Source organism: Hemitrygon akajei, unplaced genomic scaffold (genome assembly GCF_048418815.1).
Source record: "Hemitrygon akajei unplaced genomic scaffold, sHemAka1.3 Scf000045, whole genome shotgun sequence".
Classification (NCBI taxonomy): domain Eukaryota; kingdom Metazoa; phylum Chordata; class Chondrichthyes; order Myliobatiformes; family Dasyatidae; genus Hemitrygon; species Hemitrygon akajei.
In genome coordinates this window covers 5,738,927-5,753,209 of record NW_027331931.1, presented here as the reverse complement: position 1 = coordinate 5,753,209, position 14,283 = coordinate 5,738,927, and the positions used below count along the sequence as shown (strand labels likewise).

Genomic DNA, 14,283 nt, shown 5'->3' with positions numbered 1-14,283 from the left:
TTTTGTGGTATTTCTGTTTCAGATAATTGAAAATTGCTAGGTTTTGTAAAATTGAATCCTTCCACCTTAGGCCACGAACGTATCAATCACCCTTAGTTTGTGACACCCAATTTGTGTACCTGCGCCTTTCATGTACTGAACAACTTCCTTGCCCCATTCGTGTAATGAGCAGGTACACAAATTGGGTGTGACATATATAGGGCTTCTTGTAACGTCAAGCAGTAAACCAAGATGAAAGAAATATATGAATTCCAGAGCTCCACAGAAATATAGTGATAGCTAAGACATTAACAAGGTTATAGCCTCTCACTACATTTCAGTGTATATCTGGTACAATTAAACATATAATACTTAATTTAATAATATGACAAAGTATTACACAGTTGCACTTAACTGATTATCATAGAATATAATTATCAAGCAAGTAAAATAACTTTGTTTGCTTAGAAGTCAAAGGCTTTTTAGTGAGAAAAATGTACTTTAGGCTTAGCGAGTAATCCACGGACCACCACAGATGTAGCCTCACTAATACGACTGAGTCGGAGCAGACGGCAGGGCCCGCAGCGCTTAGCAGTGTTCCTCAGAGGTATAAAAATAACAGAAATAAAGCAATTCATTTTTTACACTTTTAGCCCCTAAATTGGAACCAAGTAATCAAGTATGAAAAAAGAACGTCTGATGAACTATTGCTAAAGCCATGAATATTGGTGAATATTAGTCTCAAAAGCTGTAGGTTGGCAAATCTGCCTTGTACCGTTTCTCTCGGAGAAATGGTTGGACAGGAAGTGTACCTGTGAGTGTCGATACTCACAATATCCTCACACGTCGGTTGTTACATGGTTAGACCTTTACAGATCCTGTTTAGTCTTTAAATATATAAAAAATTAAAGAAGCTTGAATCTTTACATAAATTATTATCACATCTATACGAATAGAAAATATTGTATTTTGGAAGTGATAAATGTTAACGGGAGGAGAGCAACCATTTGGGAGGTTTGGAGATGTGTTTTGTCTCGGCTGTGAGTAAATGGGCTGTTCCGTGTTTAAACAGTAGAAATAGACCCTGAGTTTGGTGTTCAAACTGTGTTTGGAAATCCACCCCCCCCCCTCACTGTCACACAGTGGAAATCAGGTAGCTGTGCTGGAGATCTACACTAAAAACTAAAAATGTTTGAAGTCATTCTGATGAAATGTTATTAATTGAATTGTATTGTAAGCTGTTCCTTACCTGCTGAGTGTTTCTGGTAATTCCAGTTTCTTTTTATTTCTTGGTTTATATTTCATGAAATGGACCTGTTTTAACCTGGAAATGAAAATGGCTGTGATAGTTTGTAGGCCTCCGTTGGAGTCTCTGCAAGTCTCTGATGGTTCTGGACCTGTGCTCAATGGAGTTCAGAGGGACGGTGGGGGTGGTGGGAGATGTATGGTTAATTAAACCTACTGAATGCTGAAAAGCCTGGATACAGTGGACATGGTGAGGATGTTTCCATTAGACGCAGAGTCTGTGATCTTACAGCACAGTTTCAGAATAAAGATGCTTCCCTTTAAAACTGAGATGAGAAGAATTTTTTGGCTAAAAGATGTCTGATCTGTGGAATTTGTTGCCGCAGAAGTTGATTGAGGCTGCCATTTGGGTATATTTATGACAGAGATTAATATATTCATGATTGCTGAGTAGCTTCAGGGTTACAGGAGGAAGACAGGAATATGGTGTTGGAATGAAAATCAGCCCTGGTTGAATGGTGGGCAGACCAGATGGATTGAATCACCTAATTCTGTTCCTGTGTCTTATGTCTTACCATGACAGAATGATGGCTCCTTCTTATCCCATATCGTCTGTGACATGTGAGGGACAATAAAAGATTGTTCACTGAGATAATTAAATCTGCCTTCAGTGTTTAAATTTCAGTGAGTTTTGTTCTTAGTAACATTACGCAGAAATGTTTGGTTCTCCTTTTCATTATTAATGTGCTTCATTGTCTCTCTGGTTAAAGTTAGACCTGTGGTGAGAGATTTATTTGAAGAAAAACCCCAACTGGAGGCAAACCACGACTGAAGATGAGGGAACAGCAACAAGTGAACCAGCCTGAGGATTGAGAGCATCAACTGGAGAGAACCCATCTGACTCGGAGATTCCAGTGATTCAGTCAGGAGAAAGTTTGGTGAGTCTCATTTACTCAAACACTGGTCCTTTAGACATTACATACCTGTACAAAGGAAGGTAGGAAATAGTTGGAGTGAGACTGAATGTGTCCAGTTATGCCTCTGTCAGACCCAGTTGCAATGACTCCAGGTCTGGTAATGTGCTTCCAGCAGCCCAGCCCTTTGAAACCACTCCCATTCCCTCACAGTGGTTACTCAGTTCAAGATCTTGCATCCTCTGATGTAGCTTTTGGTCAGTTCTGAGTGGGGGAGGGAAAGAGAGGGGAGTGTTTATGCTGACTGTCTTTCAAAAAGATTAATTGTTTGAACTTGCTGCAAACTCTCTCCCCATACCCTGTACTTTCTCAACTAAATTATTGACATAGATGACAAGTAGCAATGGGCGTAACCCCTGGGAAAGTCACTAAGCACGGGACTCGAGTCCAAGAAACAGGCAGTCACCATAACACTCTGCCTCTTACCAATCATCTGTTTGCAGACCCTGGGGCTCTGTAACAAACTCAATGTTAACAGAAAGATTGGTCAGTGATTAAGATAATGAGAGAATTGTGGCCTCCTGAAAGGACACGCGAGCTGAGCTGTCTGATTCAATGGACCAGATCCACCGCCGTTGACAACGTAATTTACCCCTTGCCCACCCACCCAGGTCATGTTACGTCCGATCACCCACAGTACCCAAACCACCCTCCGTCCCACCAGTGGCCCCACACCCTTCTGACCATTCACCCCACACCCACTCATAGACAGGCCCCCTTCACCTACATCCACCCTCCCAAGCTGGAGGGAAAACACAACAAACTGATCCCGCAATCCCGACTCAGGCGCAAATCTAAAAGACTGGAGAACCCGGTGCCTCCAGCTGTCTGGATCGATCCCAGCCCATTCCCACTGCAACCGGCCCTCGATTTACACAAACCCGAGATTAACTCTTTCCTCACCACTACCTGAACAAGAGAAACACCAGCATCCGCTGGGGTTGGCATTACACTGCGATTTGCAGCAGGTCCCCGTATGCTGTGAAACTCCCCACTGTCAGATATGTTGACCAGAACCGTACGTGTTAGAGCTCCCCACTGTTGGATATGTTGACCAGAATCATACACAGTAAATCTCAAGGCATGGAACCGTAATCCCACGGTGGATTTGTTGGGTGACTTGTGAACATATGTGATTAACGACCCTGCAACTGGGGACTGAATAAATAGTTAGTCTAACAATTCTAATCAGACACACCATCTTCTCACATTTCTCCCTCATCCCTGTCTACATACCCCGTTTCCCTCACCACTCCCTCCTCACAGTCCCTCTTCATCCTCCTGCCCTCTACTCCAGACCTCCCTTTTTATTCAGTCTCTCCCTCGCCATCTCACCTCTCCCTCACCCCTTCCATATCATCACCCCTCTCAATCATTCTTGCTTCCTCCCCACCTCTACCCTCCCCTTCCCTCTTCTCTATCCGCCTCAGTGACACTGCTACTTGACCATTCTCCCACTCTCTTTCACCTTCTGCCTTCCCCTCTCCATCTCCCCCTCTCTCATGCACCCTCTCACTTCAATCAAAATTGTCTCTCTCACTCAGTCACCTCCACCACTCTGTAACCTCCATTTCCAGCTCTCACCCTCTCTATCTCTCTCCCTACCTCCCACCCTCCCCCCTCTCTCAAACACTCTCCCTGCTGGCTCCCGTATCCATCATTGTCTTCCCCTCTTTATCACTCTCTAAATCTACCACTCACCCCACACGTTCTCCCTCTTCGCTCCCTGTCAGTCCTCCTCCTCACCCCCCCCATCACACCCCGTGCTCACCACCTCATTGAATACAGTGGTATGCAAACAGCTGGGCACCACTGGTCAAACATTCTGTTACTGTGAATAATTTAGTGAGTAGAAGGTGAACTGATCTCCAAAAGTCATAAAGTTAAACACAAAACATTCCTTTCAACATTTTAAGTAAGATTAGTGTGTTATTAAAAACACAAAATGCTGGCAGAGCACAGCAGGCCAGACAGCATCTATGGGAGGAGGTAGTGACGACGTTTCGGGCTGAAACCCTTCATGAGGAGTTTAGTGTATTATTTCTGTTTTGTACAATTTTAGAGTGGGGGGAAAAAAAAGGAAAGGAGCACCATGGAAAAGTTTGGGCACCCCAAGAGATTTGAGCTCTCAGTTAAATTTTACCACGGTCTCAGACCTGAATTAGCTTGTTAGGACAATGGCTTGTTCACAGTCATCATTAGGGCAGGCCAGGTTATGCAAATCGCAAAGCTTTATAAATACCCTGACTCTTCAAACCTTGTCCCAACAATCAGCAGCCATAGGCTCCTCTAAGCAGCTGCCTAGCACTCTAAAAGTTAAAATAAATGATGCTCAAATAGCAGGAGAAGGCTATAAGAAGATAGCAAAGCGTTTTCAGGTAGCCGTTTCCTCAGTTCACAATGTAATTAAGAAATGGCAGTTAACAGGAACAGTGGAGGTCAAGTTGATGTCTGGAAGACCAAGAAAACTTTCTGAGAGAACTACTCGTAGGATTCCTAGAAAGGCAAATCGAAACCCCCATTTGACTGTAAAAAAAAATATTCAGGAAGATTTAGCAGCCTCTGGAGTGGTGGTGCACTGTTCTACTGTGCAGCGACACCTGCACAAACATGACCTTCATGGAAGAGTCATCAGAAGAAAACCTTTCCTGCATCCCCACCACAAAATTCAGTGTCAGAGGTTTTTCTGACGTTGAGGAAGAGGTTGTTTTCTTGACACCAGACAGATGTTGTTCAGACCTCAGATAGAGTCAGCATCTAATGCTTGAACATGGTGCGATGAATGTGTTGAGCTGTAGAAATCACGATGCAAGAAGCATCCTAGCAAAGCCAGATGAGCCCAGGGCATGGAATTGTGATATCGTAGGCATTACTGGGAATTGGTTGCACCCAACAGTCTGAGGGATATAGAGGAACAAATTTGTAGAGAGTTCACAGACTACACCAAGAAACAATAGTTGATATAGTAAGTGATTTTAACTTTCCATATATTGACTGGGACTCCCATACTGTAAAAGGACTAGATGGGGTCGAGTTTGTCAAATGAGCCTTAATCAGTACGTAAAACATCCGGCGTAGAAGTGTGCAATAAGCTGTTGGGAAACGATCCAGGGATGGTGACAGAAATTAGTGAATGGGAACACTTTGTGCATAGTGATCATAATGCCATGAGATTCCAAATAAGTACGGAAAAACAGAGGCCTGGACCTCTCTTGAGATTCTAAATTGGAGAAAGATCAATTTTTATGGTATTTGCAAGGATTTGACAAGTGCAGATTGGGACAGGATGTTTCATGGCAAAGGAGTACTTGGTGAGTGGGGGATCTTCAGAAGTGAAATTTTGAGGGTGTAGTGTTTGTATGTGCCTACCAAAATAAAAGTTGAAAGGTAACTGGTGCATGGAATCTTCGCTTTCAAGAGATATTGAGGCCCCGGATATTTTGTTCCTCTAAATTCCTCAGGCTGTAGTGTGCTACCAAGATGCATTAATGACTACAATATCATATTTCCACACCCTGAGCTGATCTGACTTTCTTTAGTTGTCTTCTGTTGGTTTCTAAAAGCCTCCCAATGTTTTTTGCTCTATTATTTGCCCTCCCTTTGGCTTTTATGTTGGCTTTGGCATCTCATTTCAGCCACGGTTGAGTCCTCCTGCCTTTCCAATGCTTCCACTTCTTTGGGATGTGCCTATCACTCAGCTCCCGAGTTGCTCCCAGAAACTCCAGCCATTGCTGCTCCGTCGTCACTCCTACCAGATTCCCCTTCCAGTCAGGTGTGGCCAGCTTCTCTGTCACAGAAACATGGAGAAGGTCAGAACAGAAACATGCCCACTCTGGACGATCAGAATGGTAATCTATATGGGAGACAGAATAGATGGGGGAGGTTTTAAATAGTAGTTTTGCATCTGTATTGACTCAGGAGATGGACACAGAGTCTGTAGAGGTGAGGGAAAGCAACATCAACTTCAGAGTCCCTGGACAGATTACAGGGGTGGAGCTGTTGGCTGTCTTAAGGCAAATTAGCGTGGATAAATCCCCAGGGCCTGACAAGTTGTTCCCTGGGACCCTGCGGAAGACAAGTGCAGAAATTGTCGGGGTCCAAGCAGAGATATTGAAATCATCCTTAGTGACAGGTGAGGTACTGGAGGATTGGAGGACAGCCGATGTTGTTTCACTGTTCGAGAAGGGCTCTAAGGAGAAACGAGAAAATGTTACGTTAGTGAGCTTGACATCAGTAGTGTGAAAGTTATTAGAACATATGTGCAGGAACCGGATATATAAGTATTTGGATAGATGTGGACTGATTAAGGATAGACAGCATGGCTTTGTGCATGGTAGGTCATGTCTAACCAGTCTCACAGAGTCTCTTGAGGAAGTTATCAGGGAAGTGGATGAAGACAAGGCAGTGGATGTTGTCTACATGGACTTTAGCAAGGCACTTGACAAAGTCTCATATGGGAAGCTGGTCAAGAAGGTTCAGTCACTCAGCATTCAAGATTAGACTGTAAATCGGATGAGACACTGTCTTTGGGAGAAGCCAGAGTGTGGTAGCAGATGGTTGCCTCTCTGACTGGAACCTGTGACTAGTGGTTGCCACAGGGATCAGTGCTGGATCTGTTGTTGTTTGTCATCTATATCAGTAATCTGGATAATAGTGTGGTTAACTGGATCAGCAAATTTGTGGATGAAACCGAGTCTGGGGATTCAGCGGACTGCGAGACGACTATCATGGCTTGCAGTGCGAACTGGATCAGGTGGAAATATGGCTTGAGAAATGGAAAATGGAATTCAATGCAGACAAGTGCGAGGTGTTGCATGTTGGTGGGACCTACCAGGGTGGGTCTTACGCAGTGACTGGACGGACATGGAGGAGTGTTGTCGAGGAAAGGGATCTGGGAATACAGGTCTATATTTCACTGAAAGTGGTGTCACAGTTTGATAGGGACAGAAAGAAAGATTTTGGCATATAGTCCTTCATAAACCAAAGTACTGAATGGTATGTTATGTTGACTTTGTACAAGACATTGGTGAGGCCTAATTTGGAGTATTGTGTGCAGTTTTGGTCACCTACATACAGGAAAGATGTAAAAGAGGTTCAGGAATTTCAGAGAAAATTCACAAGGATGTTGCCAGGTCTGGAGGACTTGGGTTATAAGGAGAGATTGAACAGGCCAGGACTTTATTCCTTGGAATGTGGAGGATTGAGGGGAGATTTGATGGAGGTATACTACAATTATGAGGTTTATAGATAGGGTAAATGGAAGCTGGCTTTTACCACTGAGATGAGGTGGGACTACAACCAGAGGCCATGGGTTAAGAGTGAAAGCTGAAATGTTAAGGGGAACATGAGGGGAAACTTCTGCCGGGTGAGTTTCCAAAGAGATCACCAGCTCATAACCCAGCACGGATGGAAAGCGTGCAGGGGAGCCAGCTGGATTCGAACTCAGGACCTTTCGTCCCGAAGTCTGGCACTGATGCCACTACACCACCAGCCAGGTCAGGAGATATTGACATGGCATTGAAACTGTGGCACTTTAAATGAACATTACATAAAGGAAAACCCCAGCTGCACGTCAACAAAGGCTATTTGTGTAAGAGGGTTTAGTTACCATGGGGCCAGACACCCTTTCAGCTCAGTGGGAAGAGGGAATAATTCAAATGGACAGAGTCAAACAGAGCCAAGTCACAGACTGGAAATGGCATAAGTGCCCCATTCTTACAGAACATCAGAGAGTTTGAGGGTCGTTCCAGATACCAGCACTGTGCCCAGTTAGAAGGTGATTTCGCTCTCCAACTTTTGTTGAACTTCATTGTAACAGTGTGATGTCGGATCACACCTTGGCAACTCAAGTGATCTCATCTCAAATGTTGTCCTTCACCCACTGATGGATTTTTAAATCTTTCTACAGGTTAAAATCAACAAGGAATTTGTCTATGGGAATTCAAACGCAACACACCAGTTGTGCTGTCTCTGTCTAGATATTTAAGGAGCAAGGGATTCAATCAACCATCCTTCCTGCTCAGACTGTGGGGAGGGATTCATTCGGTCATCCGACCAACTGGCACGTCCGTCATTTTACACAGGGGAGAGACCGTTCACCTGCTCAGACAGTGGGAATGGATTCACTCAGTTATCACAATTGAAGGTACATCAGCAAGTTCACACTGGGCAAGGCCATTCATCTGTTCTGTGTGTGGGAAGGGATTCAGTCGGTCATCCCACCTGTGGACACACCAGTCAGTTCACACTGGGCAGAGGCTGGTCATCTGCTGAATTTGTGGGGAAGCATTCACTCGGTCATCTGATCTAATGGCTCACCAGCGAGTTCACACCGAGGAGCGGCCGTTCACCTGCTCGGACTGTGGGAAGGGATTTACTCGGTCATCTTACCTACTGGTACACCAGCGAGTTCACACTGGAGAGAGGCCGTTCACCTGCTCAGACTGTGGGAAGGGATTCACTCTGTCATCTCACCTACTGAGACACCAGTCAGTTCACAGTGGGGAGAGGCCATTCACCTGCTCAGACTGTGGGAAGGGATTTACTCGGTCATCTGAACTGAAGGTACATCAGCAAGTTCACACTGGGGAGAAGCCGTTCACCTGCTCAGAATGTGGGAAGGGATTCACTCAGTCATCCAACCTACAGAGTCACCAGCGAGTTCACACTGGGGAGAGGCCATTTACCTGCTCAGAATGTGGCAAGGGATTCAGTAATTCATCCCACCTGCAGAGACATCTGCGAGTTCACACTGGGGAGAAGCCATTCACCTGCTCGAACTGTGGGAAGGGATTCACTCAATTATCTGATCTACAAAATCACCAGCGAGTTCACACTGGGGAGAGGCCGTTCACCTGCTCGAACTGTGGGAAGGGATTCACTCAGTTATCCCCCCTACACAGTCACCAACGAATTCACACTGGGGAGAAGCCATTCACCTACTCAGAATGTGGGAAGGGATTCAGTGATTCATCCGCCCTACGCAGTCACCAGCGAGTTCACACTGGGGATAGGCCATTCACCTGCTCTGACTGTGGGAAGGGATTCACACAGTTATCCACCCTACGGAATCACCAGCGAGTTCACACTGGGTAGAGGCCGATCACCTGCTCAGTCTTTGGGAAGAGATTCTCTCGGCCATCTCCACCAAATGTGCATCATTGTCAAGTCAAACTTGAGTTTCGGAAGGTATTAAGGCAGAGAGGACGGAACCTACTGCCTGAGGGTGGTTTCTGCCCAGAACATTTGGGCGGAACCCGCAACGTCACAGTGGCAGTCTGAGAGCAGTGTCACAACCCGCGGTAAGATGCCGAACTTTAAATAATTGTTGAGACTGTTTCAGGGAAAGGAGCCCTGCTGTCACTGCGTTTGGGTTAACTCCGCCACCGGGATCATCGCACACAGGCACTTCTTGAAAACGGCGCGAGGCTTAGGAAGAGCTTGCGATACTTTGAGAGGGTTCACCCAGTTTGGAACCATAATGGTCCAGTAGAGAAACGGAGGTGCAGGTCTGAAATCGTCTCCGAAGTCCGAGAGGCAGCCAGTTTTTCACCTAATCCTAATGCTAATGCTACTGCCACTGCCTTATGACTAACCTTGACTAGACTAATGACTGACATGACTGATTATTTATCACTACTGACTAATAACTAAGAACTATGAACTGCCACACTTGCGAAAATAAAAATAAAAAAGGAAAAAGAAGGAAAGTTGTTTGGTCATTGAGTGGAATCCAGTTAAAACCTTTGGGTAGGCGTATTCAGTCCCTTTCAAGTGGGGAAGCTGCACATGTTCAAAGGGAGCAGTGAAAATACTGCTTGACAAAACTGTTTGACTCGGAAACTGTTTGACCAGGAAACAGAAATCTGGGAGCTTTGAGCTGGAACAGCAAGAGCAATAACCTGGAGTCCTGAAAAAGGAAGGAAATCAAGTTCAGATAAAACAACATCAAAGCATCACTAAAAAGTTGTACTCTCACCTGTGAACAGCCTGCAGACGGAATCAAACATGGCTGATCAAGCTATTGGGAAATCAGTTGAGCAACTCAAGCTAGAGAGAATAACAGCAAAAAGATCGTTTTCTCGTCTGGCCAACAGCATTACCAGGACCTATGAAGACATGTCTGAAGAGGAGCTCAGAGTGAATTTCAATAAACTCACAATGGAAGCCGAGAGAGTCATGGAAGCCAATGATGATGTGGAGGCCGGACTCACTGCAGAACGGGAGGCGGAGCTGAACACAGAGAAAGTAACTGAACAGCAAAAAGACGGCAAATGAGTGTGAGTTGAAACTAAAGGAAATCAGAAGGCTGATCCAGGAGACTCTTTGGACCAACTTTGGAAATGTTGAGTTGCTCACAGTACTACAAGCAGCAGAGGATGAATGTGAAGACGTCGCTGCTGTACAACCCGATGGCCACCAGAAGGCGTATGGCTTCATGCTTAACCACCTGCAAGGACTGGTAAAGACAGTGAAGGAGGTGGGAACGATGGATCCCGCCAGGGGATCGGAAAGTCCTTCAGAGTCACCTGAAGGGGCTCGAACTCCACGACCCCGTTGGTTTCCAAGAAGGCCCACTTCATACAGGCAAGGAGAAAGGAGGATGCTGAAAGACTAACACCGACGGCGTTGGGCTTTTCCTCCAATTTTCCCACGCCAGCCATCAGACTGAAACCGACGGCCCTTCCCAAGTTTCCTGGCAGCAGACGTGATTTTCACAGGTGGAGAAAGGACTGGGAAGCACTCCAGAGGCAGGGAGAGCCGGCCGCTTCAAGAGAGGTGAAAAAGGTTCAACTGCTGGACAGTCTTGACAACAAAGTCAGAAGAGACCTTCGCCTCAAAACTTATAAAACTGCAGATGACATCTTTCGTGTTCTAGAAAACTGCTGTGGAAATCGGAAGTGGGATAGTATTGGCGCAGCATGCGAGCCAAAATGCGGGGGTTGCGGCTGCGGAAACTGCCAGCCGGGCGGCAAAGGAATGACTCTTGCTGCAGTGAGGGAACTTGTATACAAATTCATATAAAATCAAAGCAATAGTGATAAGGGAGAAAGAAAGGCATGAACATTGACTTCTCTAACTTCCATTAATGCTCCTCCTCCCCTTCTTACCCCATCCCTGACATACTTAGTTGCCCATCACTCTGCCTGTTCTTCATCTCCCTCTGGTGCTCCCCTCCCCCTTTCTTCCTCCCTCGGCCTCCTGTCCCATGATCCTTTCCCTTCTCCAGCTCTGTATCACTTTTGCCAATCACCTTTCCAGCTTTCAGCTTCACTCCGCCCCCTCCGGTCCTCTCCTATCATTTCGCATTTCCCCCTCCCCCTCCCACTTTCAAATCTCTTAGTATCTTTCCTTTCTGTTAGTTCTGACGAAGGGTCTCGGCCTGAGACGTCGACAGTGCTTCTCCCTATAGATGCCGCCTGGCCTGCTGTGTTCCACCAGCATTGTGTGTGTGTTGTTTGAATTTCCAGCATCTGCAGATTTCCTCGTGTTTGCACAATATACGAAGGATACTTCACATTATGGATCATATATACAAAAAAATAAAATCAAAGCAATAGTGATAAGTGTGTACGCTGAAAAGGCATTTGATTCGGTTAATTGGAATTTTCTTTACAGAGTTTTACATAGATTTGGTTTCCATAACAATTATTAAAACTATACAGGCACTATATGACAACCCTACCGCTAGGATTAAAATCAATGGATATTTATCAAATAGTCTTACCCTAGAAAGGGGCACAAGACAGGGTTGTGCATGGTCAGCACTACTCTTCGCATTATATCTGGAACCATTAGCTCAATACATCAGACAAAATGGGGAATTACTAGTAAAGGGACAGAGCATAAATTGGCTTGTTACGTGGATGACATTTTGATCTATCTAGGGCAACCAACATACTCTTTACCTGATTGATGCAATCCTTTGAACAATATGGTCAATTATCAGGATACAAGATCAACATAGATAAAACCCAATTACTTTCATATTACTATAGCCCACCAAGAGAAATTGAAAGTAGGTATCCCTGGGCATGGCAACAGAGTCTTTCAAATATTTGGGCATCATTATGCCAAAAGCTTAGGCAACATTATCAGAATGTAATTATCAGCCTTTATATATAAAAAAAATTAAGGAATATATAGCAAGATGGAACCTGATTCCTTTCTTTTAGTTTCAGTTCAAGGATTGAGTCTATTATAATGAATATACTGCCCAGACTGTTATAGCTCTTTCAGCCCCTACCAATAGAGATTAATCAAAATCAATTCAATGATTGGAACAAGATGTTATCAAGGTATATTTGGCAAGGTAAAAGGCCTAGAGTTCGTCTCAAAACTTTGCAATTAGCAAAGGAAAAGGGTGGATGCGGCCTAACTTCTCTTAGAGGTTATTATTTTGCAGCACAGTTGAGAGCTGTGATATGCTGGAGCAACCCATCATATGACGCTCAATGGAAAAACATTGAGGAGCGGGTACTTCCCATCCCCATACAAGCAATTTTGGCTGATAATAACTTGCAAAGGTACATAAATACTATTGATAATCCATGGGTGAAATTGACCCTTAAAATATGGAAAACTACTATAAAAGAATATAATCTCGAGGGAAATACTGCAATTCTTAAATGGTGTGCTTATGACTCAGATTTTAGACCAAACAAATTGGATGCTAGATTTAAGGACTGGACAGCTAAAGGAATAACAGTTCTTTGCAACATAATGAAAGAAGGAACACTGTTCAGCTTTGAAATGCTGAAAGAGAAACATTTAGAAAAACAAGATTTTTATCAGTATATATAGATGCGACAGTATGTTAATAGGATGCTTACAATTGTAACCAAGGCAAGTACATGCATGATAGAGCTATTTAGAAAAGCATATCACTCAGATAGCGGTAGTAGAATTATTTCAAGCATGAAAAAGGGTTTGTCAAATCTTAACATACATTTGAATTCATACATTAAAACAAAATGGGAGAAGGAAGGAGGGATAATTATATCTGAGGAAAAATGGACAATAATATGGAGGTATCAATGGAAGTGTACCAGTTCTCAGAAATGGAGGGAGTTCGGACTGAAAAACTTGATAAGATATTTTATTACACCCTTTTAGAAATCCCATTATGATAGTAACCTCGCTGTTTGCTGGAGAAACTGGAAATCGAAATGCAAATCATTATTATATTTTTTGTGACTGCCCTGTTATCAAAGACTATTGGAGGGGGATACACAATGCCCGACCTGGCATCTTTAAATGTGAAATACCCTTGGGGAGTAAGTCCATATATTTTGGATATATACCTCAAGAATGGTTGAAAAAAAGATAAATGTTTAATGAATATATTGTTGGCGGCTGGTAAAAAGACTGTTACTAGGAAATGGTTATCACAGGAGAGCCCAACTTTAAATGCATCGATGGAAATTACAATGGACATTTACAAAATGGAGAAGATAATCATAATCTGGAACAAATTGATTCATACTGGGAAAAATGGTTTAACAACGTAATGCCTCATAGGCCTGATTTTATTCTCACAAATCAATGAATATGTTGTAAAAAAAAAGATCACTCCCTACTTGTACATAGTTTTTTTTTCCTTTTGCTTGTTTTTTCTTTCACTCTTTTCTATAAGTGTATACCTCAGATAAATTCTATGTGGAGATTTGTGGCATATATGATTATATGATATATATCTACAATGTCTGAAATACATCTTCTGGAAATGTTTGGTGATGAACTTCAATTAAAAAAACAAGAAAAAACAGTCAGATAAAATTTTTAAGTATATATTTTCATCAAAAATGAACAGGATTCAGCACTCCATGTGTGTATATGCAATCGTGATAAGAAATACAGACCAGAAAACTTAAATGAGAGGCCAACTCAGAACAATAAATCATCACTCTGGAAGAAAACATTAACCAGTGGAATGAGTATGATCCTCCATGGGAGACATCCCAACGATCTGAGCAGACTAGATGGTGACAAGGAAGCCTTGGGCACTTGACTGAGAGTTGGAGACTCTCAAAAAGGGGTTCCCTGCAGAAATACAGGACAAGATGTTTTACAAAATGGGGAAAAC

The 14,283-nt window shown here is 43.7% G+C and overlaps 1 protein-coding gene across 1 annotated transcript; it reads left to right on the top strand.

The window, feature by feature from the left end:
* Positions 1–8,474: 8,474 nt before the first annotated feature.
* On the top strand, positions 8,475–12,446 carry LOC140720595 (uncharacterized; the record flags this gene model as incomplete). Its single annotated transcript, XM_073035427.1, has 1 exon — positions 8,475–12,446. A coding segment is annotated over one exon (819 nt), but the record flags the coding sequence as incomplete, so codon positions are not given.
* Between the last annotated feature and the right edge of the window lie 1,837 nt (positions 12,447–14,283).